The following is a 26,281-nucleotide window of genomic DNA, read 5'->3' as shown; positions in this document are numbered from 1 at the left end:
CTGATCAGGTACTGATCAGCTCTTATTTTCCCTACTTACTTCTCATGGAGACACAGAAGTTATAGACAGATGTATTTTTTTTCAGGAAACAGATTTCAGATCACTTTCCAGATCCCTAGAGAATGGAGATCATTAGCACTTAAGGAAGTTCTGACTACTCTTCTCCAAATTATATACAGGCGACTTCCTAGGAAAAGTATAGGGGAAGGAGGGAAGAAGACAACATCGATCCTCTTTTTATTATTCCCTTGTGAGTGGTGAATGTGACAGCAAAGTGAATCACAGAATCTCTATCTTATGAAGGATGCTCCAAAAGTAATGCCTCCTATTTTACTATGTTAGCCCACAACATCAGAGGCGGATGTTGGCGGTATGTAAGTAGAATTTGAACCTTCCCACCAATATTCTATTACATTTTGTTATTCTGTGTCAGATGGCAGCAGAGGGACGATCTGACAACATACTGTTTGACATGGAAGTGTGTGTGAAGCAAAGCTATGTGACTGAATTCCTCCATGCAGAAAAAGCAGCACCCACTGACATTCATCAGTGTTTATGAATGTTTCTGGAGACCAATCAGTGGATTACATCACAGTGAGGCAGTGGGTGGTGCACTTCAGCAGTGGTAACAGCTACGGTGGTTCACTTCTGTTGGTGAACATTTTTCATCACTGACAAAAATACATTGCTAATGGTGGTGCCTATGTTGAAAGATAGTGTTCTGTAGCTGAGAGTCTGCTCTACCAAATGGAGTTACTTTGCTCAATGCATCTGCTGTAATTTCCGTAGAAATAAATAGAAGGCATTACTTTTGGAGAGGCCTACATATATGCAGCCCAAGACAATTTGGCTTCACGTAGAATCATGGAATCATAGAATCACTCAGGTTGGAAAAGACCTTAAAGATCGAGTCCAACCACAACCTAACCAAACTACCTTAACTAACAACCCTCCACTAAATCACATCCCTGAGCACCACATTCAAATGGATTTTAAACACACCCAGGGATGGTGACAAAACCACCTCCCTGGGGAGCCTTTTCCAGAGCTTAACAACCCTTACTGTAAAGAAGTGTTTCCTGACATCCGACCTAAACTTACCCTGGTGCAACTTGGGGCCATTTCCCCTCAAACTGTCACCTGTCACCAGTGAGAACAGACCAGCCCCGCTCTCGCTGTAAGCACCTTTCAGATATTGGCAGAGAGCAGTAAGGTCTCCCCTCAGCCTCCTTTTTCACAGACTGAAAAGCCCCAGTTCCTTCAGTCTCTCCTCGTAGGCCATATTCTCCAAGCCCTTCACAAGCCTTGTTGCCCTTCTTTGGACCTGCTCCAGCACCTCCATGTCCTTTCTGTACTGAGGCCCAGGCAAGCAAAAAGGTTGGACAAATATGATATCATCTAACCATTGATGCAACACCATTATGCTCACCAAACCATGTCACTTAGTGCCACATTTACCCTTTTCTTGAATACCTCCAAAGGCACTGAAATATGTGACTCCACCACTTCCTTGGGCAGCCTGTTTCAATGCCTTACCACACATTCTAATACTAAATTTTTCTTAATATTCAACCTGGCTGCAGTGTGGCAGAGAAAAGCTCCATCTCTCTTCCCCATCTCTCATCAAAGTCACAGCTACAATCCTGTCCTGCATATTTGATTGTATCATTGTGGATGTAGCACTACTAGTGTTTACATGAACAGCCAGCTTTAAGTTCGCTGCTCATACGCACCCTTTGCTGAATACTATATCTGTTTATCTACTGTCTGAAGTCAGTGATCCACTACAGAGCCCTGCAGCTATTCATGGATTCACCACTTACCTCTCAGAGGGATTCCCAAGGAGACTATGAGATGGACAATACAGAGTGCCAAATACTAAGGCAGTGTGAAATGCCCATCACATTGTCACAAGAGCACTTCTGTCCCCTGAGGGACATTGGTTAATATGTTCCTTCTGTATGTTCAACTGTCTGGACACTCTACTTTCCTCCCGCTACCACATGGCTTAGTGGGCAAACATAAATAGCCCTATGAATATTATAATTAGCTGGTGACTCACTGGCATCTCTGGAATGCAAACCCCGTCTGGCAAACCACAGGATACTGGAGACACGCTGACAGTTAAACAAAGCCATTGCAGTCTATAATTGCAAGCTACTAGTTTTACAACCAGTGTCTCCAGAGTAAAATGCCCAAATGTCCTTTATAAAGCTATATCAAAACACAGAGATCGTACATAACTTTGGCATTTTGCTTGTTTGTGCACAACGGTTTCAGAGATGGGGATGAGAGTCAGACAGCTGAGGTCAATGTGTGGTACAACCTATAATGCAATTTCTGCTGTTTATCATACACTCTTGTGATTGCCTTTTTGACACAGGAGTTAAGAGTCAGGGCTTTGATGTTTCCTTCTTGGCCCATTAACACCATCCAGCGTGGCTTGTATGTGATGCGTAATGTCATGTAGTAGTTGGAAGTATCTCTCCCTAGAGTTAATCTTTCTCAGCGTTTTATGTGAATTATTGCAAGTCATTCTTTACTTCTGTGGCAGATTCACTCTGAAAAGAGGAGCCAGTATCTGCTGAGGAGTGCTGTCTCATCTGGTGGAATATGTTGAAGAGCAGAGCTCAGCTCATTAGTAATTATTGAGATCATCTAGATTATTGCAATCAAACCTCACATTCTGCAGGTCTAAAATAATTCAAATAGTTCAAATGTGAAGCTTTAAAACCCCATGAAGTATAATTCATTTGCAATAGCTTGGTATTTTATTTGTTGTTTCAATGCAATATAGTTGTTCATAAAAAAATACACAAGGAATACATCTTCAGGGTGCAAAATGATAATGTGTTTTCCTGCCTCATCATGATTAGTAGTAGGCTATGATCCTTCGCTAAAAGCTGACGGAAACAAAAAACCAATATAGCAATATAGGAGAGATTAAGTCTAACAACTGCAGTTTCATTTTGCATATTTCAGGGTAGATGGGTCAAACCCTCTTTTGTTTACATTTCCCTTCCTGATTAAAAAAAAAAAAAAAACAACAACTATGCATGGTACCCAGTAGGATGCTGTAAGAACTTCATTTTAAATATCAGTAAGCATTGCTTTAATATATCAGGCTTTCTGGAAGAGAAGAAGTGTTTATCTTGGTATCCTAACCAGATTTCTCTTTCTCATTCAAAATTCCCAGTGTTATTTCTAATTTCACATTTATATTCAGAACTTACACCTTGTGAACTGTTCAGCAGACGCTTCTTCACTTTACTGCCAAAATTTGCATCAGTAGTACAGTAAAGCTGCCTATATATTCCCACCTCATGCAATCCTATTTCACTGTGTCAGTTCTCAATGGATGCTATAGATGTGTCTTCTCATTTAAATGCTGTGATACCAGAGGGTCACAGAGTTTAGCCCTCTGCTATGAGAAGTAGCCCTGTTCATTGCTCTTTATTTGTCTCCTTTACTACTATTTTGCTGCTTGTTCCAGGCCTTCATATCTCTGACAGTTTTAAACCTTCCTCTAATGTCTTACCTGAATGTATTTCTTAAATTGCTGATATCTGTTTTTTAATGATACTCTTTGTCCTTTAGCTTGAGTGATTCCCCTAATCTCCGTCCGGCTACTCCCCTGATCTATTTGTGGAAAGCAATCATATCTCCCTCTTCCACCTGCACACGGTAAGAGTAACCAAACTCAGTTTTGTAATCTATTGAAAATAGTCTGTCTGGCTTCTGAACACAGTATTAACTCCTCAAGACCAAATCCGTATTTCCTGAGCAAAGGAAATGTGATCACACTTTTCTAGATAAGCTGAAGCCAAAGCCCTGTCCATTCGCATAATTTCCTCCCTATCTCTATAAGACCTACTCTACCTTACCCTGCTTTACCTTATCCAGTAATGACCTTTGCCTTTTTCTTTAACTGTGTAACACTGTGGCTTACAAGAGTCTACAAACCAAGACACCACAGTTTTGAGAGAATGGATTTGTAGCACAAGTTCCTATTCCTGATCTTTAATTCCCCTAACAGGTAATTTCAACAAATATTCCCAAATCAAATGGAAAAATTCCCAAGCTTTTGAGGCAAACCAGTTCTTTCCAGATCATTTCTCTGTACTCAGCCATGGTGAGTACTGATGCATCTTGAGTACTGTGTTCAGTTTTGGGCCCCTCACTACAAGAATGATATTGAGGCCAGGTAGAGAGTCTGGAGACGGGCAACGAAGCCGTGAAGAGTCTGAAGCACAAGTGTTATGTGGAGTGCCTGAGGGAACTAGGATTTTTCATTCTGGAGGAGTCTTGAGGGAGACACTGCTCTCTGCAACTACCTGAAAGGAGGCTGTGGCAAGGTGGGAGTCAGCCTCTTCTCCCAGATAACAGTGATAGGATTGACAGATAGCGGCCTCAAGTTGTTCCAGAGGAAGTCCAGATTGGATATTAGGAAAAATTCCTTCTCAGAAACTATGGTAATGCATTGAAACAGACTGCCCAGGCAGCTGGTGGAGCCACTGTCCCTGGAGGTGTTCAAGAAACGTTTTAGATGTTGTACTGAGGGTATGGTTTAGTGGGCACAGTGGGGATGGGTCGATGGTTGTACTAAATGATCTTAGTGGTCTTTTCCAAACTTAATGATTCTATGATTCTATTCCTGCATGACAGCCTGACCCTAATTCATATTGTGGATATTAGAATCATAGAATCATAGAATGGCCTGCGTTGAAATGAACAACAATGATCATCTAGTTTCAACCCCCTGCTATGTGCAGGGTCGCCAACCACCAGACCAGGCTGCCCAGAGCCACATCCAGCCTGGCCTTGAATGCCTCCAGGGATGGGGCATCCACAACCTCCTTGGGCAACCTGTTCCAGTGCCTCACCACCCTCTGAGTGAAAAACTTCCTCCTAATATCTAACCTAAATCTCCCATCTCAGTTTAAAATCATTCCTCCTTGTCACATATTCACAGAGAAAATAAGTCTTCTGGCTTGTTACTCCCTTTCCTAGAACTCCATCATTATTATCTCCCTGCTAGCCAGCTTCTTACTTACTTTACAATGTTTATTTATCTCTACCATTTTTAATTTTAGCAATGATTTTCAATAAAGTACAAATTGATAAATGCTCGCTGGACTCCAGATAGATTAAATCAACTTATTTCTGTTTATCTACAGAAAAAAAATCAACTGTATTTTGAAGAGAAAATACAAGTTTAGTGTTTGGTTCTCTTCCAGCTCGCAGAATGCTTTTAAATGCAATTAGTCTTCTGATTGTGAATGTACTTCTCAAGCTGTATCCCTGCGCTCACCCTCAGCATTAACAATATCTCATGCATCTGCCACTGCTCAGTTACACACCTGACTCCCTTCATATTGCAAAATTTGTCCCTTATAGCCCATGTTATGATCGAGCCCTTGTTCTTTTGCTAATCTGCAATGATTCAATTCACATTCGCTTAACTGCAGACACACATCAAGCTGTTGGTTGTGCTGCAATTTATATGTTGGTATGGTATACAAGAAAGGGCTGGCACTGGTGATGTTCTGTGTGAAATAACTGTCTGTGACATCAGCTGCTGCATTACTTTCCATAAAAAGACAGTAAAAGAAAATCCCCAGGAAGTCTTTTCTTCCTTTTAGTTCTGTAATCTCCTCCCTGTCTGAGAAGGGTAATAGGTGTGTGCTGCAAGAAGTCTTTTAACACAGTTTACCCCGCCCTCAAAAAGAGATTTACTGCAACTTCCATCTTACTGGGCTCTACTCTGTGTCAACTTAGAAGCAAGCTTGGACAGCATGCAGCTGTAAAGTGCAGTGCTAAGAGCCTGTTGGGCAAGGCTCAATTTTAGCGATCCAAGTGGAGTGCAAGACAGAGGCATTAACTGCACAGCTTTGAATGTATGAGAATGGGTTAATAGAGGAACTGCTTTCCACTCTGTACTGTCAGCAGTAAATCCATAGAAATCCATGCAACTCTCACAATGCTCTCACAAAATGCTCTCACAGGTGTGAGGCTGCTCCCCAAAACTAAAATGCAGCATACAAAAGCCCTTCAGCAACAACTAGCAGCAAAATACATTCCTTTGGAAAAGTATATAGTGCACCGTAAACCAATGGAATTTTTCCAATTAACTTTAGAGAATGCAATGATATTCTGTTGGAATTGGACCCAAGAGCCTAGTCTTCCAAAACCATTACAGTGAACATAAGGAATACATAAACAGAGAGAAAGCATTTTGTTCCTGTGCCGATACATCTCCAGCAACACAATGACCCTAAGCAGACCCAGAACTTCAGTTCAGCATTGTCCAGGTAAAAGGCAAACATTCCCTAAACATAAGGTGCAAGAACAAAATGAAAACACTGTTGCACCATGTAAGAGCAATCAGGAGCCTTACACAAAACCTCTTGTTTTGATGGAGAGTGGACAGAGATGTTTTTAGTCAAATATTGTAATAACCTTTTATTATTGTTCATTATATGATGAGCCTTTATGCTGAAAAGACATCTTTAAAGTTAAAATACTGAACATTGACATGCAGTCTAGGATGGAAGTGAGATTCAAAAATAAAGGAAAAGTAAGTCAGAAACTTTACATAAGAGCATACTTACATATGTAGATATACATGCATATATGTATATACTGTAGTAAAAAAATCATGCATCAGATCTGCAGTGGAATGTTTGTTCTTTACATTTCTCAATGAAAGATACATTTTTGAAAACAAATAAAAGGATATAGTGTATCAATTAGCACATGAACTAAAATTCTACTCTGATTAACACAGAGTAGACGCTGACAACCATTTGCAATATCAGTATTCTGGAAATCATCATGTAGAAGATGGCCATGTGAGAGGTATACAGTTCTCTTGCTCTTTTTGAGCAGCAACTTCCATGACAGACTCAATCAGAATCAGTAGGGCTAACTGTTGAATAGCTCTACTGTTTGCACGGCCATGTGACTGGAGGACTATCAGAACAGGTTGATACAATACCTACAGATGGACAGCTGTTGAGATTGTGTATCTGGGGGCTATAATTTTGGATCTAGCAACCAGAAAAAGTGTTACCACTCAGCATTATCACAGGCACCAGTAAAGCCAGACTGCAGCCAAAATAAGCTGCCTACAGACAGTAGAGTTGAACTGGTATTTTGTGCAGGCGGTGCAAATCCCCCCCAATGAAAAAAACTGCTGAAGTGTAGCAGAGCTGTCAGACCTTTACCATTTTTATTCATAATCAAGTTGCAGAAGAGCCTCCTGCTACTCACTGCAATTTTTGGGTCAGGCAGAGATATTCAAAGCACATCCCTGATGGAAAGATTTTCTCTGCCGACAGCTCAAACTGTATTTGGGGGTTAGAAAAGAGGCACAGCCTTTGCATATGTCTGACATGTTAATTCCTTTGGCTGCCTGGAAGAATGTATCAGAACTCAAGGGAAAGCAGAGATCCCAACAAACCTGCTTTCCTTCGGCTTTCTCACTAGTATTTCAGATGAACTCGTTCTTTGGGGGATTTCTTATTTCTTTCTCTGTGTTTTCTTGTACACGCATACACATATATATAAGCTGTACTTCAGTAATAATTGCCATTGGAGTTTGACATCCCACAGCAGAGATTAAATAAATGGACATTAAATCTCACAAAAACTTGAGTGGTCAAAAAAACACCCAAAAAAAAAGAAACATCTCAAAGGCTTATTGATTTCCTATATCCTCTACTGTAAGTTCCACTAGATTTTTAATTTGCTGTCATATGAAAGAAAAAAGCTCATGATTATTTTTCTGTTCATGGTCAACAGATGGTCAACTCTTCGTTGTCAACTCTTTTCCTGCCTAACAGTCCTACTTCTTCATCACTGAAAATGTTCTGGATTAAGAAAATGCCAGTCAAAAGAGATAACATATAAGAATATCACACATGAAACATACAATTACACTATTTCAGCTCTCAGCTGTGCAGTAGAAAAGTATGTCTCTTTACCTGGAATCTCATCTGTCTCCCCATTAGTGTGCTTGAATCGATCTCCTTCCACTTGAACATTTGGACACAGAACATCTGAAAAACAAGAGAACCAGTACAAAATTATCACAGGTTAATGAAATATTTTATAAGTTACAGAACTAACAAAATCTGATTTACTGGGTTTTGTCCAACACTTCCACATGGTCCCACAGCAACAATTCTGTTTCCTGTCTCTACATACCCTAAATTCCTTTCCCTTATTCTATCCAATAACTGCAAGCTGAGGAAGAGATCCAACATGCTACGTCTGGTTTTAAGCCACCTTTTTATTGACTGGCCAGACAAGAAGCCAAACATAACAAATGACCAGAGTCTTCCTCTAAGCTAGGACATTACACTGGGTTTCTCTCTTTCAATGCTCCATAAATCTTTGTGGATGTCACTGCAAAAGTTTAAAATACAGTTCCACTGTCAGATTTGGTGAAAGTTAATTTCTCAGTGCCCAGCTCTCACTGCAGTGCTGTTCAAACGTATCAGATAGGACAGATCCTAGTTGAAAAACTCCTAACCCTAACGAGACAAAACAGAGGCAAGATGGGAAATGGAATCAGGAGCACAGATTCTGTGGCTTCAGTCACACAATGGTCCCACAGCTAACGAGAATCAGAGACAAAGTGAAGCATAGCCTCTTATATCTTACTGAACTGTGCTTGGTTCCCCTGTCCTCTTCTAGGGCCATGACTGTTTACGTGTGTGTGTTCCTTGAGTTTATTTAAGCATTAAGTATGAGCAAAACTTTGAAGAATATTTAGCTCAACAAAAGGGTTTCAAAGAAGATTGTGAAAATAAGAAGTCATTTCTCATGCTTCCAATCAGCGTCAACACCATATGCTTTTCTAAAGAGATCTGTCTACCTATTCACCACTTTCCTGCCATACCACTGAAGTAGCATTTATTTATGCTTTGCTTTACCAGATCAACAGATAATTGCACACTTGTAATCAGTGAGGTCAGTTAGCTTAAGGAATCAGTTTAATGAGATAATAGAAATGAACCTCTAACTTAGGGGCTCTCTGAAGACTTTCTACAGCAGGACCACTTCAATCTGTGTTTGAAGCTACATCTGAAATTGTGCTGTAAGAATGACTTTTCTGAGGATGCTGCCAGCAGGCCGTATTTCTCCTTCCACCTCCTGACTCTCAACAAAAAAAAAAATAATGATATTCTACCATTCCAATGGTTGGTTAGGCCTAGCAATGAAATAAGATAATTTTCCTGTTCCATTGCACTGATGAATTTACAGACCAGATTATCAGCTGCAGCTGAGGTACTCAAAGCTCAAAGGAAAGGTCACTGTAAAAGCCATTGCCAAAAGCCCCAGAAGCCATGCGGAAATCAGAAGCAGTTGAATACAACCACCTACCCCTCTGCTGCAGCAGAAAGTGAGGCCACAGAGCAGTTAGTCCTGCTAGTATATGTTAATCAGGGCATTCACAACTGGGCAATTTTGTATCCACACAGCAGGACCAAAGTGCCTTCACCCAAATAAAGGTCTCATGCTGAATAGTTCACTTAGACAAGGAGTTTGTCATTACGTTTAGAATACCTCAGCCAAATTCCTATCGGAGTTTTGAGATAATCACAAGCATGCTTACATATCTTTGCCAATCATGCAATCAGATTTTTATTGGTCTATCTTCAGGGCTGCTGCTTCTATAGATATAATGCAGAGGAGTTACCTTTTTCACCACACAGAATCATAGAATGGCTTGTGTTGGAAAGGACCTTAAAGATCCTGCCCACTGGTGGGCAGGGATGTCAACCATTAAATCAGGTAGTCCAGGACCCTAACTAACCCGGCCTTGAACATCTGCAGAGATGAAACTTCCACAAGTTCTCTAGGCAGCCTGTTCCAGTTCCTCACCACCATCATAGTGAAGAATGTATTCCTTACATGTAATCTAAACCTATCTTTTTCTTCTCATTTAAAACTGTTACATCTTATCCTATCCAGGCTATACAGTCTGGTGAAGAGTGTCTCCTCATCTTTCTTGTAGGCCTCTTTTATGTATTGGAAAGCCACAGTAAGGTGTATCCAGAGTCTTCTCCAGGCTGAACTGAACAAGCCCAGTAGCCTCAGCCTTTCTTCATAGTAGAAATGCTCCAGCCCTCTGATCATATTCACAGCCATTGTCTGGACCTGTTATAACAAATCTATGTCCTTCTAGGTCTGGAGGCCCAACAGATAGATGCAGTATCACATTAGGAATTACAGAATTATAGAATCATTAATCTTGGAAAAGACACTAAGATCATCTAGTCCAGCCATCAACCTATCCCCACTGTGCCTACTCAGTCATGTCCCTCAGTGCTGTATCTACCCTCTCTTTGAACACCTCCAGTGATGGTGACTCCACCACTTCCCTGGGCAGCCTCTTCCAATACCTCACCACTCTTTCTGAAAATTTTTCCCAATATCCAACCTGAACCTCCCCTGGCACAACTTAAAGCCATTACCTCTTCTCCTACCAAACCAATATGGGTTGATGCACAGAGTCATTTCACGTACATTCTAACTATTAGTCTCTAGTGCTCCCAGTGCCTGGTGGTTTGAAAACCAAAATATTTCGTTCAAGCCTATTTACATCTTCACATTATCAGGTGAAACCATCTGGTTCTTCCTCCTTCTAAGAGGTCTGTACAACTTCTCAACATAACAGGGGAGCTCTACTCTGATGGGAACACTTTAAAATTGAAGACTTGCAAGAGCCAAAGTTAAACTTTTTCCCTTTCATAACCAAGATGTACTGATAAAAGATTTGCTTAGAAGTATCAGAAGTCCTACACTGTATTGATGTTTTGGATTTATTTATTTATTACTATTTTTCTAAGAAATGCACCTTTTGGCTATAAGTACTGGGTCAATTACTATAAGCAGCACTTTTGAGACTCAGTCCAAAAATGAAATGGAAAGAGGTACGTCTATCCAGTAAAATAAGCAGAGAAAGAAATCAATCTGAGCAAAATTCTCCTAAACAAAGAATAAATAAATAGAAAGCATGAGTAAAGTCACTAAAATGTCTTTCACGCACACTGTCAAGGACTCCTGAGAGATATAAAGAGAAGAATAAAACAAGCTCAAACACAGATGGGTACCTCTTAATGAAAGCAGGAACTAATGTTTATCAATTGTAGACATATAAATTATCGTTCCAATCTTAATGACATTACAAGTTCCTCAACAGGCCTATGGCTTCCCAGCAGAGAAATAAGTTTGCACTATTGTCACGGAGTTGATCAGATCAATCTATGTCCGCGACAGGGGCGACAGGCCTCTGCCCTCCCCCCCCCACCCCAGTCCCACAAAAAATGGGAAGGAAGGAAGGGAGGAAAAGAGCAGCGGCAACAATCTATGGAGGAAAACTTATTTTACTATAATATTGGAATACAAGATAACACAATATATACAATTTAATTGAAATTGAGATTAATAAATCAGACAAGACGAGAGAGAGAGAGTTCCCGGGACCGATTCAAACCTGAAAAGCTTGGAACGGCTAGGAAAGCACCCTCTAGCACCCACTGCAAGGCAGCAAGAGAGCGCCCCCCCCCACCCGGAAGGGCCAGATCCCGTGACTGCTGTAATGTACAGGGATAGGTACTTGGAATTGGGGCAGTGACACTTTAATGCCCCGTACACTACATGATGTTTTGATGTGGAATACTGAAACCCAAAAATAAAAAACAAAAACAGAAAAACATAGAACCATGACAACTAGCAAAATCTTCCTGGCTTTAGCTGATATGTTTGAACCAGGATTATAAAGCAAACCCATATGCCTGGCCTTGATACAGAACTGTCTTGAACAAAAAAGGAAATACCCATGACAATAAAATAATCTCTTCTTGTAACTTTGTCCTTAATATCTCTTATTACCTCTTAAAGAACTGTAGCCTCACTTTGGCCTTCATTTACAAGTGTCTTGTGCTCCTTTCCTGTCTGTTCCTAATGTATAAGAAGAAACAGCCAGCAAGGGAAAGAAAATGACTGTAATGCTTGCTTTAATTCACACAAGCATATGAAAGATCAGTGCTTTATTATCTAACTTAGCAGACCCTTGCATCCAAAGTAAGAGTGTGCCAGACTGAAAGTACATCAATTGGTCACAAATAACACCATGTCCTGGCACTATATCCAAGGATGCAAAGAGAGAAAAGGGAGGACAAAAGCCATTCCCTTGAAGTCTTTCAACGAGATCCCCGATAAAGGTTTTAGCACCAAGTGTGCTTATACCCATTCTTTCTGCTATTGCCAGGCCAAACTTTGAGCTAACCCTTGTGGTGCTTTGAGAATTCCTCAGAAGGTTTGCAGCAATTAGATCCAGCACCAATGGCAGAAAGAATAATGAAGTATGCACTGCAACTATGTTGTTACTTACGTATTTTGTTCAAAACTACTTCCATATCCTCTATCTTATCCATTATTACACCAATCCTTTGTTCTATCTGCAAATCCTATCATCAAATATTTTACACTTATGACCATGCAGCTCATGGAAATTTGGGGAATGTCAAGATATTGATATATTCCAGATATATTTACAGTTTATCTAGAAATGATTACTTTCTGCTGATACCTGCTACATGAAATCAGTCAGTTCTTAATCCACCATTACTTTTTAAAGCAAGTGTCATTCAGTAGTAACAATACCTGTAACAATACCTAGAAAGAAATGCATTGTAGTTACTATATGAATCAAACTGTAACTTCTCACATAAAGGAATAAATTGTGCTAGAGATGACCTCTTTCCCATAAAACAATAATCCCTGTTTAGGTACATAATATTTCCCATTCTTTAATATTTTCTTCACTGGCTTCTGTATCAGTGCTTCTGGTTGTTTTTTTGTTTGTTTGTTTGTGCTTTTTTTTTTTTTTAATAAGGAGATCAAGCAAACCATTTGTGCATATGCATATACTTAAATATAACTTCATTTTTAGTAGAAATTCATTATCATCATTTCAAAGGCCTATACTTAGTGCTACACTTGGCAGCTAAATGTTTTCCTAGGTATCTTTCTTCTCTCACAATATTGCTATGCTCTAGTAGCTCACACTTGCCAGTGAGGACTCTATGTTTTGTTGGGATAACTGTAGATCATTTCCTTCCACCACAGACAGATTCCTCAACAGCTAACTTTCTGAATGTAGGATAAACACCTGATTTTCTCTAGCTTCTTTTTTCACAATCCTTTTTTCAGAACTCTTTGTGGTTCCCTGATCACCCCTTCAAAAAACTGCTCAGTCATCTCTTTTCAAAAGGTGCTCATACATCTTACAGTAACAGCACACCTGATAGAGTACTATTGTTTTTCATGAAATAAGAATTGGGACAGGTATTCACAAAGTTTAGCTCTAGGGTAGAAAGATTACTCTCCCTAGATTTCCTCTACACTAAAAAAGAGAGAGAACTTCTGAGTTGCGTATTTGAGACGGAACCTAATGAAAAACGTTAAAATTGCCCCTAGAAGCTTTGTTCCTCTACTAAGAATGCTCTCCCAGGAGACGCTTTCATCCCAGCCCTTTACAGCACCAAGAAATGGTTCAATACATTGGGCACTGAAAAGTTTTTACCTAAACCGAACTATCTTAGCACCCTGTACTGAAAATCAGATTTAAGATGAGATGCACCACTTTTTGGAGATATCCTTCTCTGCACTGAATATAGGCAGATTACACATCTCTTTTGCACTGGATGCTTTATTTTAAGTCATTTAAATTTAGGTGAAGCACTCCATCATAATATCCTGAAGAACCTTAAGAAAATGAGGCTCTCTGTCCCACTTATTGTGATGGTGATGCCTTCCTCTGAATCCTGCTAATCACTGGACATTGTTGACCACTGTTGACTTGGTATGTCTGGGCTTCTTGGTTCAGGGAAGCACAGTATAGCTTTCTATAAGTGAAGCTAACACTTTTTATTTAAGAAAATCATACTGAGATTTTTTATGATAATGAGTGATTTAAGCCTCAGTTTTACATTTCATCCTTCAGCCTACTCTCTATGAAAAAATCCCAAAGCTGTTAAACATTTTAAAATTAAAAGAGGCAGTACATCTTACAGAATATACTCACTGTAAGACACTTGTCAAATCAGGAACTTTCACTAGTACTAAATTAGCATTAATAACATATTGATGCAAAACTGTAATAATAGAGCTAAACTTACGGAAAAGAATAATGTGAATGATATGATAGTTCTGCTCTCTTTGCCTCCTAGAGTTTTTAAAGAAAAGTGAAGTAAAAGGGGAAGAAGAAGGGAAAAGCAGAAGAGAGACAATAGAGCAAAGACAATGTAAAAGTGATGAGAGAGATTGATGAGAGAAAGGATGATGAGAGGAAGGAAGGAAGGAAGGAAGGAAGGAAGGAAGGAAGGAAGGAAGGAAGGAAGGAAGGAAGGAAGGAAGGAAGGAAGGAAGGAAGGAAGGAAGGAAGGAAGGAAGGAAGGAAGGAAGGAAGGAAGGAAGGAAGGAAGGAAGGAAGGAAGGAAGGAAGGAAGGAAGGAAGGAAGGAAGGAAGGAAGGAAGGAAGGAAGGAAGGAAGGAAGGAAGGAAGGAAGGAAGGAAGGAAGGAAGGAAGGAAGGAAGGAAGGAAGGAAGGAAGGAAGGAAGGAAGGAAGGAAGGAAGGAAGGAAGGAAGGAAGGAAGGAAGGAAGGAAGGAAGGAAGGGGAAAAGAGAATTTGTTCTACACAAAGACTCAGAGTCTATAAAATAGAAATGGAGAAATTATTTTGCACTCTATTGAGTTATTACATCTATCAAACTCTCCCTTTAAAGCTGAATCAAGACAGATCTAAACTAGAAAACCATTTTTCCTTTCTGACATTACCATTTTCTACCACTAGTCTAGGCCATGAGGTCCTCTTCTCCCTCTGCTGAAAAATCCACAACTCCATCCCTTGGAAAGCTTAGGTAAACACACATGACCATGTCTGTTATCAATGATCCCCAGCTAAGGGTGGTGCAGTCCTACCACTCCTCAGGGTTCTCTATGGAGAAGCCTTCCATACAAAGTACTAAACACAGTCCTTAGTTGCCAGCGCTCCATCCCTTTATCCTTAGGACTCTTGTTAAACAGTTTCTTCAATTTCAGTTTTATTCTTTCAAGAATAAGTCCTCAGCTGCCAGGGCTTCTCCAGGGACTTATGTATAGTGAATGCTGAACACATGTAGCTGTCAAGTTACACAAGAATAAAGCAGAGGTGAGAAGAGAAACAGAAGGTTAAAGCAAGCGTTATTTATTACCATGTTTTGCTTTTTTTCCAACCAAGAACTTCCAGAATTTCAGAGGAATCCAGTGCACTATCAGACTTTCAGCTATTCTCTGTATCTCTAGTATTATTTTCTTCATTTTCGGCAACAGAAAGTTCCCTTTTTCTCTCAAAAAGCATATTCCTGACTTAAACATTTGAACTGTCCTATCCTCTGACACAGATCTTTACCCTATCACAAATTCTACCTATGGCTAAGGAAGCTGTCTGGCAAAGCACACTTCATTAAAAGCTGTCTCCCAAAAATTTAGATCCAAATTCAAAATAGTTGTAAGGAATAACTGTTCTTTGGCTATTGTCCAAAGATGAATTCTGGACCTGATGTGCTTTTCAGAGCTACACAATCAGCACGCAAGAAAGCTTTGAAGGATTTAGTGGGGAAGAGGTTGGCTGTATAGAACAAGCTTCATTCATTTTTCTATTTTTTTATTGTTTTTTTTTAGTAGTTAATATTGTTACTTTTTTCCACAGTGAAATATTTTTTCCCATCAAAGATTAAAATTAAAGGAGAAGGGACTGGTGAGAAAATTCTTTTTAAAGTTAAGAAGATTCCATGAAACCAGTTTTCAGTGGAGCTTTCCCAGACCCCATTAGCTCTGCTCTCCAGCTACTCAGATGGTTTGCTGTGCAGCAGTTCCTCTGGAACACTTAACTCCCTGCAGGCACTTGATAATGAAAATGGCTCCTATATATAGCATTCCTTTTATTTGTTCTTCTTTTTTTGCTATCAAACATTCGGCATGGACTATTATGAAGCCTCAAAATTCAGGCTTTCTCTTTTTTTGTACTCTTTTAAAAATACATTTTCTTTTAAAAGTATGCCTCCACGCTCAGCACAGATGCATTAAATACTTTTTGAAAATATTCACTGTCAGATGTTCTTTCTCAGCAAATGAAGTGATCCTTAAAGCACCACCCACCCTTGAAAACAAGTTCATCAGGAAAAAGCCTGGCACATCCTTCGATTACTGTGGCTGCACTGACAGTGTAATGATACTGCAATTGCATCTAGGCTAACATTATAATTTGTAGCAATGCGTAGGTAAAACAGAGCATAACAGCAATTTTATGATTCCACCTTGCAGTTTAATTCCTAATGCAATTTTCACTTTTTTTCCTGAAATCATGCTTTATTTAGTACACTGTGAGGTCTGACATCCATAAATGACAAGAAAATCATTCCTATAGCCAAGGTGGATTTTACCTTTTCCCATCTGAATTGTGCCTATATTGATTCAGGCTGAGGTTTCCTTACTTGCACACAAAAGACCCACCACAATGATGGGTGCCATGATGAAATGGAAAGAGGACAGTAGCTCATAGATTGAGCAGACAGCCCACCCTGCTCCTTGTAACATCACAAGGCAGTGGCACTGCTACATTTCTCCATACTGTGGTTGTGATGTGTTGGTGGTTGGATTAGATGATCTGAGTAATCTCTTACAACCTTAATTATTCTATGAGTCTATTCTGTTCTAAACAGCACCCATCTGGATCATTCTTCACAGTTCCCTGGCTGCTGACTGGGTCCCAAGTGAGTGCAGTGAGAATGCAAATGTCTGCAATTCACAAGGTCATCATTCCCCCTCTTTCTGTCAGCCCTGTGGTCAGAAGATGGGTTCCATGAACAACCACACATTCAGTACCCTGCACTATTCAGTAGGTGTCATAACTCACAGAGGGAAAACAAAGCTATTACTAGGTATTAGAACCTTAGAACTAGGTATGCACACCATATACATTCAAGGTCCCAGGCAAGAGGATGCTCTTGTTTTGTTTGTTTCTATAGGTACTGAGAAGCACAGTTCCTTCAGAGGGCAACTCAGAAGGAACTCAATGCAGATGAATTGATTAACCCCTGAAAAAGCTGGTCTCTTCCTACTATTAGAGGGGAAAGCTAAGGATAAGCTAGATACATATCAAAGACAAAGACACCACAGTTACATTCCTCCAGTGTTTGCATGGTTGGGTGCACTCCCTGGATCTGACACATGTTCAGGTTTGCATCTAGGCGAATAAAAGGTATTTGCCTCCAAACTCAGGCCTCTGATGACCACGAACATCCCTTATGAACACCCATCTGGGCCATACAGATGTCCATACAGAGCATTAACAAGCCTGGGCCAAAATGTGCCAGAAACCATTCTCGAAGTTTACCATCACAGATGAGTACATAATATTGCCCAGGAATGCCTCCAGCCACATTTATGGTTTCTAGCTCAGATACAGCCTTTAAATATCATCCTTCGCTAAGAGTTCTGTAATCAAGATCAAAAGGTGTCACTTGGGGAAAAAAAAAAAAAAAAGAAAATGCCGTATTCATTTTATCGTCACAGGTCACCAGCTTTACATGCATTTATTTCACAAAAGAAAGTAGGAAGGGACTGATTGCAGAGCCAAAAAACACAACATCCTATTTAAGTCAGGACAAAGGAAGTGGGGGGAATTTTGAAATTTGTAAATGCTTGAAGTACTTTCAAACCTGGTGAAAAAAAGGAAAAAAAAACTTGAATAGTGCTGTCACAATTTACCTTCCATCTTGCACCACTTACACCTGCATCATGCCTACAAAAGTGAAAAATATTGTTTTTCCATCAGTGTGGCAGGCCATGCTGTGTACCTACATCCCTAACAGCTTGCGTATAAGAGTCTCACTTTTCTCTTTTTGACACAGTCCACTACATCTCTTTATTTCCAATTTTCATCTGTCCAATGCTCATGATCTTGATTCAAAGAAGGACCATGTTGCAACTGGTACTCATACCTAAACAACCATGGAGTGACAACTGCACAACGACAATACAGTGTACACTAAACAACCCTATAGCCCATTTTCAGGTTCCCCTATTCTAATCATTAACCTATCAGTAAATCTCCACCAAAAGTTCTTAGTGGAGCTTTTGAACCTTGGTAAGCACTTGTCTTTCCAAGAGATATCTGCATGTAGGATTCTCTGATAGCCTTTCCCTCTCTAAGATGCCCACACAAATTCAAGAAAGTTGTTGGATGGCTGACAGCAGACACATATTGTCAAGAGGACTGATGTAATTAGTACCATTTAAACGAGCAGGCTCCAGAATTAATTTGCACATGCTCCCACAGGAATAAGTGGCGCTATGGGAGCTATGAATATAGCATCAGGCCTCAGCACTTTCAGGCTCATTTGCTTGTGTCTGCCCCTAAACAAACAAACCGACTGTGTGCCAAGGAACTTGTCAGCAAACAGCACAAGGTTTTGAGGAATGTAATTAGCAGCAGCAGCACTTTCCACCCAGACTGTGAGCTGATTGCTGCTCTGGGGCATGAGCCCCCCCCTTTCTGGTTCACTTATCTGGGGCAAAAGGCAAAGCTTCACCTTGCAAAATCCTTGGAGGTGTTCAAAGCCAGGTGGGATGGGGTCCTAGGGAACACGATCTAATGCCTGATTTAATGGTTGCAACCTCATTTGTTGTAAGAGGGTTTGGAACTAGATGATCTTTGAGGTTAGCTTCCAACCCAAGCCATTCTATGGCAATGAATTCTATGATTCTATGAAAATCCACTCAAAGAACAACAGAGATTCCTCTGAGTGGTTGATCATCACTTTAGCAAATATATTGATGATGACCTATAAAGCACACAGTGGAATGACGTTACAGTGTTGAGTTGGAGTTCATCCCCGTTCCTACTCTGAGCACAGATGGATCATGTCACAGATGTCACGTCATTAACAACTGTTTACATGGGTGGAGAGTGACAGGACAAGGGGGAATGGTTAAACTAAGACAGGGAGGTCTTAGGTTAGAAAAGTTTTTCACACAGAGGGTGGTGACACACTGGAACATGTTGCCCAAGGAGGATGTGGACTGCATGCAAGGCCAGGATGAATGTGGCTCTGAGCAGCCTGATCTAGTGACTGGCAATCCTGCACATAGCAGGGGGTTGAAACCAGATGATCTTTGAGTTCCTTTTCAACCCATGCCATTCTATGATTCTATGATAATAATTCTATATATTACATATATTTGTATTGAATTACAAGATAAAATTAAAATGCAGATTAATTTATGCAAGTTTTCACCATGGAATCTATTACCATTATAATGTGCTTCTAATTCAAACACAATAAACGAAACTACAAAGGAGTCTGTAGACAGTGTCTGTGGAGTCTATGAATGGTAGCAAGAGGAGGCTTAAATATGTTCTACCACACACCATAGCTCTGCCACAGCAACGTTTTGGGACTGCACAGAAGAGCTTGACTACTATTGATGTATCTTCATCTTTTTCTTAAATGCCTTGCACTGTAATACAGGTTAATTATACCTATCAAGGTAATGAACAAATATGACTTACGTGGTCCTTCAGAAGAGCTGAGCTGAAACATCTGCGCTTTGTATTTTTAATACTTATGAGAATCAATACTACATGTGCAAGTATCGATTGTAGAAACAGGAGAAGAATCTTTGCTAACATGGATGGATCTCTCTTATCTTTTTTTCCTGCACTATTAAACAAATAATATGGAAACATCAGCAGATCTCACAACAGGGAGACGGCAAAAAAGTAGAAAAAAAGAAAAAAAAAAAGCTAAATCTTCTATTGCGGTGGCTGCTTTTAGGATGGGCTCAAATGTTGTAAAATGCTTTTGACAGGACACAGAAGATGTTTTCATTTCACTTGTTTTTCAAAGCACACAGCAATTCTGTTTGTCCTGTAATTGAAACAACTGAGATTAAAAATAAACTCAGTGCAAAACTTGGATACACTGTCTCTCCTAGAACAGGAACATTACAATATTTCTGCTATAAAATCTTATCAATCTCACTTACACTCAGCACTCATGAGAGGCACATTCCCTAAATGAACCCAATGGAGAAGTAAATCTATAGATCTGCTGAAGCAGTCAGTTCCTGCAGCCAGCTAGAGATACAAACCCATCCATCCACTATCCTCATGCGTGCAATTACAAAGAGACAAGAGTACAGAGGTTCCTAGGACAAGCACTGACTAAACAGTGATGCCCCCAAAAAAAGCAAATGTAAAAAGCAAATCCCAAGAAAACCAAAAACTTTACTTGTGAAACTTCTACGAAAACTTCTCCAGAATAATAATGAGAAATCCAAGTGTGACATTCTAATAAGAATGTTTCCAAGACCGAGTTAATTAGAAGCAACTTGGTTCAAAGCTGGTGCCTTTGGAGTTGGTCAATAAATGCACACTAGTTTGTATTCAAATATCTTTCAAGAGAGATATATAGCTTAAGGATGTGTTTAAAAAGGACTCTGACTAGTGTTACTTTTCTGGTGTAATTATACAACTGCAGATTGAACAGTATCATCTTCCATGTGGGTATTTTTTGGTATACTGTAACAGCAGCTCAGTACTCAAATCTTCAGCAGTGTAATTATATCACAAGAGCAAAGCCAGGAAATTTCCATAAAAATACAAGGCTTCACTCCGGTTAAGAGTTTCTGTTTTGTAAGGAATTGTACCATCTTTGTGAAATAAAGGGTTTTTGAAGACAATAAGTGACTTTAGTTCCCTCTTAGAAGAAGGAGGATAAATTAGTATCCTGGCATGAGGGATGGGTGCACCTGATGGATGCCATGGCTTCAACCACAAGAAAACACAGGCAACCTCCATCCCCCCCAGCAATACATGTAACATGCCTGGCTCCAGAGTGTTGTTCACATGCATTTCAGCCCAAGCTATAGTTTTCAGGCCTCACTTGTCCCATTTCTCCAGGGCTCCACTGTAGCCCAGCTTTCAACTTTCTTTAGAAGAAGGGGAAATAGCTACATGGGCCACACATGGACTCACCTGAGTGCTTTTCAGTATGCCATTTTGAATCAAAAGCCACAAATTCCATGTGATTTTTTTCCTTCTGGGGAGCTGCTGTTATGCCAAAGCAGCTTCTAGCTGTGGCACTTTGTGCAATAAAGTCAACAGTTGACATTTCTCCTCTTTCCCCTTAAAACTCAGTGGTTTTCTAGCCTGCAGCCCACGTCCTTCCACTAAGTGAACTGGGCCTGTGGGGAGCAAGACCCTGATCAGGCCACCCAAAGGTAGAGTACAGCAGGAGGCAGCTGAAAGGCTCTTGGCCAGCTTCATTAACAAAAGTGCCACTCCTTCAGTGGCAAAGCTCTTCAGAAAACATCCAGGAAGAGCAGAACATCCCCTTGGACTGTCTCCTTGTGGGGAGAAACTTCAGAGATACCCCTTGAAACAGCACAGGGATGAAGTGATTGATGAAGAAACGAGGCCTTACACTACACCAGGTACCACTGCAAGCTGCTGGCCTTCAGAGCTCAGCAAAATCCCTGGATATGCTTCCTTCTATGCTACAGAGACATTACTAAAACTGACTGAAGAATGCCCAGTGGCTGCTTTCTTACATGCTTCCTTGACTTGAAAAGGGTGATTGGTATCAATGGTCGACATCTTTACTGATTTGAAGACCTTCAGATCTGCGTTTCACAGCTCTGAAACACATCAGCCTGAAATTTCTGACTCATATTTTGAAAGGTAACTTCAGACCAATATTCTCCTTATCTAAACAGCCTTGTCCACCTCCACCTCATACATGCCACTACATCCATACTTTCTAAGATGGCTTGCATGAGACCTGGTCACTTCACTTCCACAGACATTTGCAGGAATCTCTCTTCTCAAGCCTAAAAGCAGCTGAAAGGAAAACAAATTGGAAGTGGTTTTGATTATATCTGCCCCCTCTCTTCCTAGCTACACAGAGGGTGTTGCATCTGGAGCCTAGATCGCAAGCTTTTGGGGGCCATAAATCAAAGCAGATACAAGCTGAACTCTGTTCCTTGATCCAGGTGCACACGCTGGTCAAGAACTATCTTCCCCCCTTTTCCTATTACAAAGTTTTCCCTGTTCAGAAATAGCAATTGCTAATTTTGTTAAGGAGATACAAGAGGTCTGAAATTAAGCTTCTTCAAATGAGACAACTGAATAAAGCAAGGAGGGGAAAGATTCAACTCAGAACAAAATGGAAACAATTTGAGAGACAAAAAGCACACGAATACCCACCAGCAGCTGCAGCCCTACCAGTTCTCCATACTAAGTTCCCCACTCCCCACCAAGAGCCTGTCTCTTGTAGGAAAGCTCCTATTTATCATGTCCTGTGCCATAACACAGGAACTGATGCACTGTGCAATACCCGTGCGTTATCTTATCTGTGTATATGGAATCAAACTGTGCTGTTTTTCTACTAGCTGACCAGCAGAAATACAAATTAGGCCCCCACAAAGATATGCCAGGAAAATAAACCCATGCTATAAAAGTTGCAGCTACATAGCCACAAAAGGAACACCACTGCATGGGCGAATGGGTGACTCCCAAGGATCTACTACCCCAGTGTGACAGTACTCATCTTGAACTTCCTCTCCAGAGAGCTGAACATGCTATCAGTCTGAACAGGAACTTTTTTTTAATGTTGTTTTCGTGTTTTAAATAACTGACTTTTTGAACCAAAAATGGGGCTTATTCATTTTGAAAAAGAAGGTCAAAACAAAACATTTTAATAACTTCAAAACTTTTTTTTTTCCAATTCCTCTTCATCAACAAAAACGTATATAATATGTCTTTTCTCAGAAGGTTTCTGTCTTGATGAATTAGCATTCTCTCTGTGACAGGTATTTAATTAAAAGTTCCCCAAACAGTTCTGAATGATTTCCTTTCCCACACAATGCAATGTCCACAAGCTCATGCATGTAGAGCTATATGGTGTGGGAGGCAGATAATTTTATCTGCTGCCCATTAGGAAAGAAAGAATTGAAATTGATGTTTCAATAAGAAATATAATACAAATTGCAGGCAGAAGCACAGCATTTCAGCTCAAGAGCCTCAGATTAGTCCTGAAGGACAGCTTCCAGCTGTTGCTCCTACTGGATACTCCTCTCCAGCACCAGATGGAAAGTAGATTTAGCAAGGGTTCTGAGATAGAACTCCTTCCTCTGCAGTAAGATAGAGACAAATTAACACTAGTGAAGTCATTACCTAAAAAAGTAATTTTTTGATGTCTTGGTAACAATTTCGCAGTTATTTCCTATGCTTTATACAGAGTGTATTGGGCACATAGCAAAGCAAAAACAGGGAGGAGCAAGGACAGAGCTTGGCTGGGTTGCTCACTTGTCTCTGGACACAAATAGGGCACAATTACAACTCCTTGGAACCGCTAGAGATGAATGGGGCAATCAGCCATTAATTTTATCAGGGAGCACAAGAGGAAAGCAACTCTACAGATAGCTCCCCATGGTTCATTCCCAGTCCCTCATGAGAGCCAGAAGCAATGGGGAAGGTGTGTGTGTGTGTGCGTGTGCATGATGCAGAGGACTGAACCACAGCATCTGTCCCAGACGGGCTATGCAAAAATACTACTGCATGTTTAATTACTAGAGAAGTTTTCTGTTCAGTGAGGTTTGGCTTGCAGTTATGTGTTACTGATGTAGACGGGAAACTGGAAGAGAAGTAATGCTATTGTAGGAGCTACAATGCATAAGAAAACACCAGCTACTTTTTGGAGGCTAGTGCTTCCCCTTTTAAAGAGAGAGTTGAGCCTTAGCTGAATATGGTGAATGTTTTTTCATGTTTACCTGACTTACCTTACAGAGGCATAGCCTTGGGGAGCAGATTTTTTATGCTGGCCTAAAGAAAAAATTGTTTCTGGACAAGGATCACAGGAGGATGAAATTGTATTTGCACGAGTGTAGCAGGGCACTGGGATTTTGTGTCTGAATAGACATGGAATTAACAGTGGTAGAGACTGCTATGGTATTATGACCAGACATATTAAAGCTTTCAATTCATCACTTTCTCGTAAGATTATAACTATTCTGTATAATTGCTATTAGCTGGAGCAGTCTAAAACATAAAGTGGCAGAAAGTATAAGTTCATTATAAAATTTACACAAGATACATAAAAGAGAAGTGCAGGAGATGGAAAAAGAGAGCTAAGGAAGTTAATCCAGGTTTTACAAAACTTCTAATAACTCCAAAACACATCCTGCAAGTTCCAGTGTGGGGCATCTGGCCCTTTGCCACCTCCTGTATCAGAGTGCTGGATACAGGAGCCATCAGTTCAGTAAACACCATGAGTGAACAAAGACCTCACTGCCAAAGCTTGTTGGCACCAGTGCTATTCCCACGCACTGCCCCACATCTCCTCTGGAGAGCAGGACTGCCTTCAACATGTGGAGTCTAAAGTGTCCCTGCCTGGCGATGGCACCCAGAGCTTTGTCCTCTTTCCCCTCCCTGCTTCCGCCTGGGTCTTTTGGAAGCTTCAGCTGTCTGAAGTAGCCAGGGGTTCCCTCTCATGCTGAGCAGACATCATTGTGCTCTGCCCCAGTGAGCACAACTAATAACCACAACTCTCCCTCCTTTAATTGCGGCTCTGAATAACAGAAAGCAAGCACTAACCCCTGCAACAAAGGCAAGGCTACCCTGACCGCACAACACAGCTGCCACTCACACAGGTTCACACTGGTATTTCACAAAAACCAGTCTGTTTGCATGGAAACGAGATATCACAAAAAGAGACACAAGCAAGCATCAGCCAGCACAAATTCCAGGAAGTCCCCATGGCAGACAGCATGTGTAACTTTCCCTGCGCTGCACTTCCTTACCACCAGCAGCCTGGCTACATTAGTTTGTCCCTAAATAGGATTTTCTAAGCAGCTGTGAAAGCCCAGAGGAATGACATACATGCTGGTGATGAAAATTACTGCAAATCGGAGGGTGTTTTTTTCAGCTCGGAATACAAAACAGATTGGCTTTTCTGCAGGCAGTGGTAAGAAAAATACTAATTAGTGCTAAGTGTGGTGATAGGCCAACTCTTTTGTTTAGTTGCTCATTCATTAAAGTGAAATTAATCTGGATTTAGATCAATGTAAATGAGCACAGAATGTAGCTAGCTGTCTTGTTCTGTGACCACCCTCCTGCTGCTTTTGCTGATAGCAGTGAAACAAAGCTAAATGTGCATCATAGGACACCACAAACTAAGCCATATCCCTAATGACCAAGGCACAATGAAACAGCAATGTCTCCTGTTACCTCTGCCAGCCTCCAAAACTCAATTTGATGTTACACAGACATTCAGATGAACTGAGGTTAATCTTGACAAGGCTCACAGAGAATAACTGGAGAGAAAGAAAAGGAGACAGAAAAGACAGCTTGCCTCAGCTTGCCTTTTCTGGAGAGGTCAAAGATAGCTTTGGCTTAATAAGAAGTGATGAGCCTTTATATATAATATGTCACAGTCTTGGCTTTGGCTGTGAGGTGCCCTAAGTTTCTGTATTTCACTTGACTTCTCATCCTAGCAACATTTCAGATTAGACTTCACAGTTCACTGAAAATTCACTCAGAAGACACCATGAAGGATGTGATATACGTAAGTTATATGATGGCTATGCTGCTAAAGGCAACAGAAATCAACCACTCAAAATGAGCTGAGGGAAACTCCATCCACATTCCATCCACCTGTGTTTTGGAATCACAGAATCAATTCTGTGATTCTGTGATTCTAAAACAGAAGACCAATGCTTCCATACTCAAACATTTGGTATACTAAGGGGACAGACTCCTTAGCAGAATCTTCTTGTGATAGTACAAGGGGAAATGGTTTCAAAATAAAGAGGAGATTTAGACTGGATGTAAGGCACAAGTTTTTTTTTCAGTAAGGGTGGTGAGGCACTGGAATAGGCTGCTCAGTAGTAGTGGATGCCCCATCCTTGGAGACTTCCAAGGTCAGGCTGGACAGGGCTCTGAGCAACCTGATCTAGCTATAGGTGTCCCTGTTGGAACAGAGGGGTTGGACAAGATGACTTTTAATGGTCCCTTCCGAGTCAAACAATTTGATGATTCAATGATTCTGTAAGAAGTAAGACAACGCAGGACTGAGTCCTTTTCATAGAATCATAGTGTCATAGAGTGATTTGGATTCCTCTCGAATTGCTCCAGTGCTACCTCTGCAAGAAGCAGGCAA

The 26,281-nt window shown here is 40.6% G+C and overlaps 1 protein-coding gene across 1 annotated transcript in view; it reads right to left on the bottom strand.

Annotated features, from left to right (window-relative positions):
* Positions 1 to 26,281, bottom strand: part of COL22A1 (collagen type XXII alpha 1 chain) — a gene marked incomplete at both ends in the record, with an annotated part of 197,594 nt that overhangs the window by 149,703 nt on the left and 21,610 nt on the right. Inside the window, one exon of the mRNA XM_079533383.1 lies at positions 7,986 to 8,060. Within this exon, the coding sequence (XP_079389509.1) occupies positions 7,986 to 8,060 (75 nt within the window). The remainder of the gene's footprint in view (positions 1 to 7,985; positions 8,061 to 26,281) is intronic.

This window comes from Tetrao urogallus, assembly GCF_951394365.1.
Source record: "Tetrao urogallus genome assembly, chromosome: 3".
In the NCBI taxonomy this organism is placed as follows: Eukaryota; Metazoa; Chordata; class Aves; order Galliformes; family Phasianidae; genus Tetrao; species Tetrao urogallus.
This window is presented reverse-complemented; position numbering and strand designations above follow the sequence as displayed.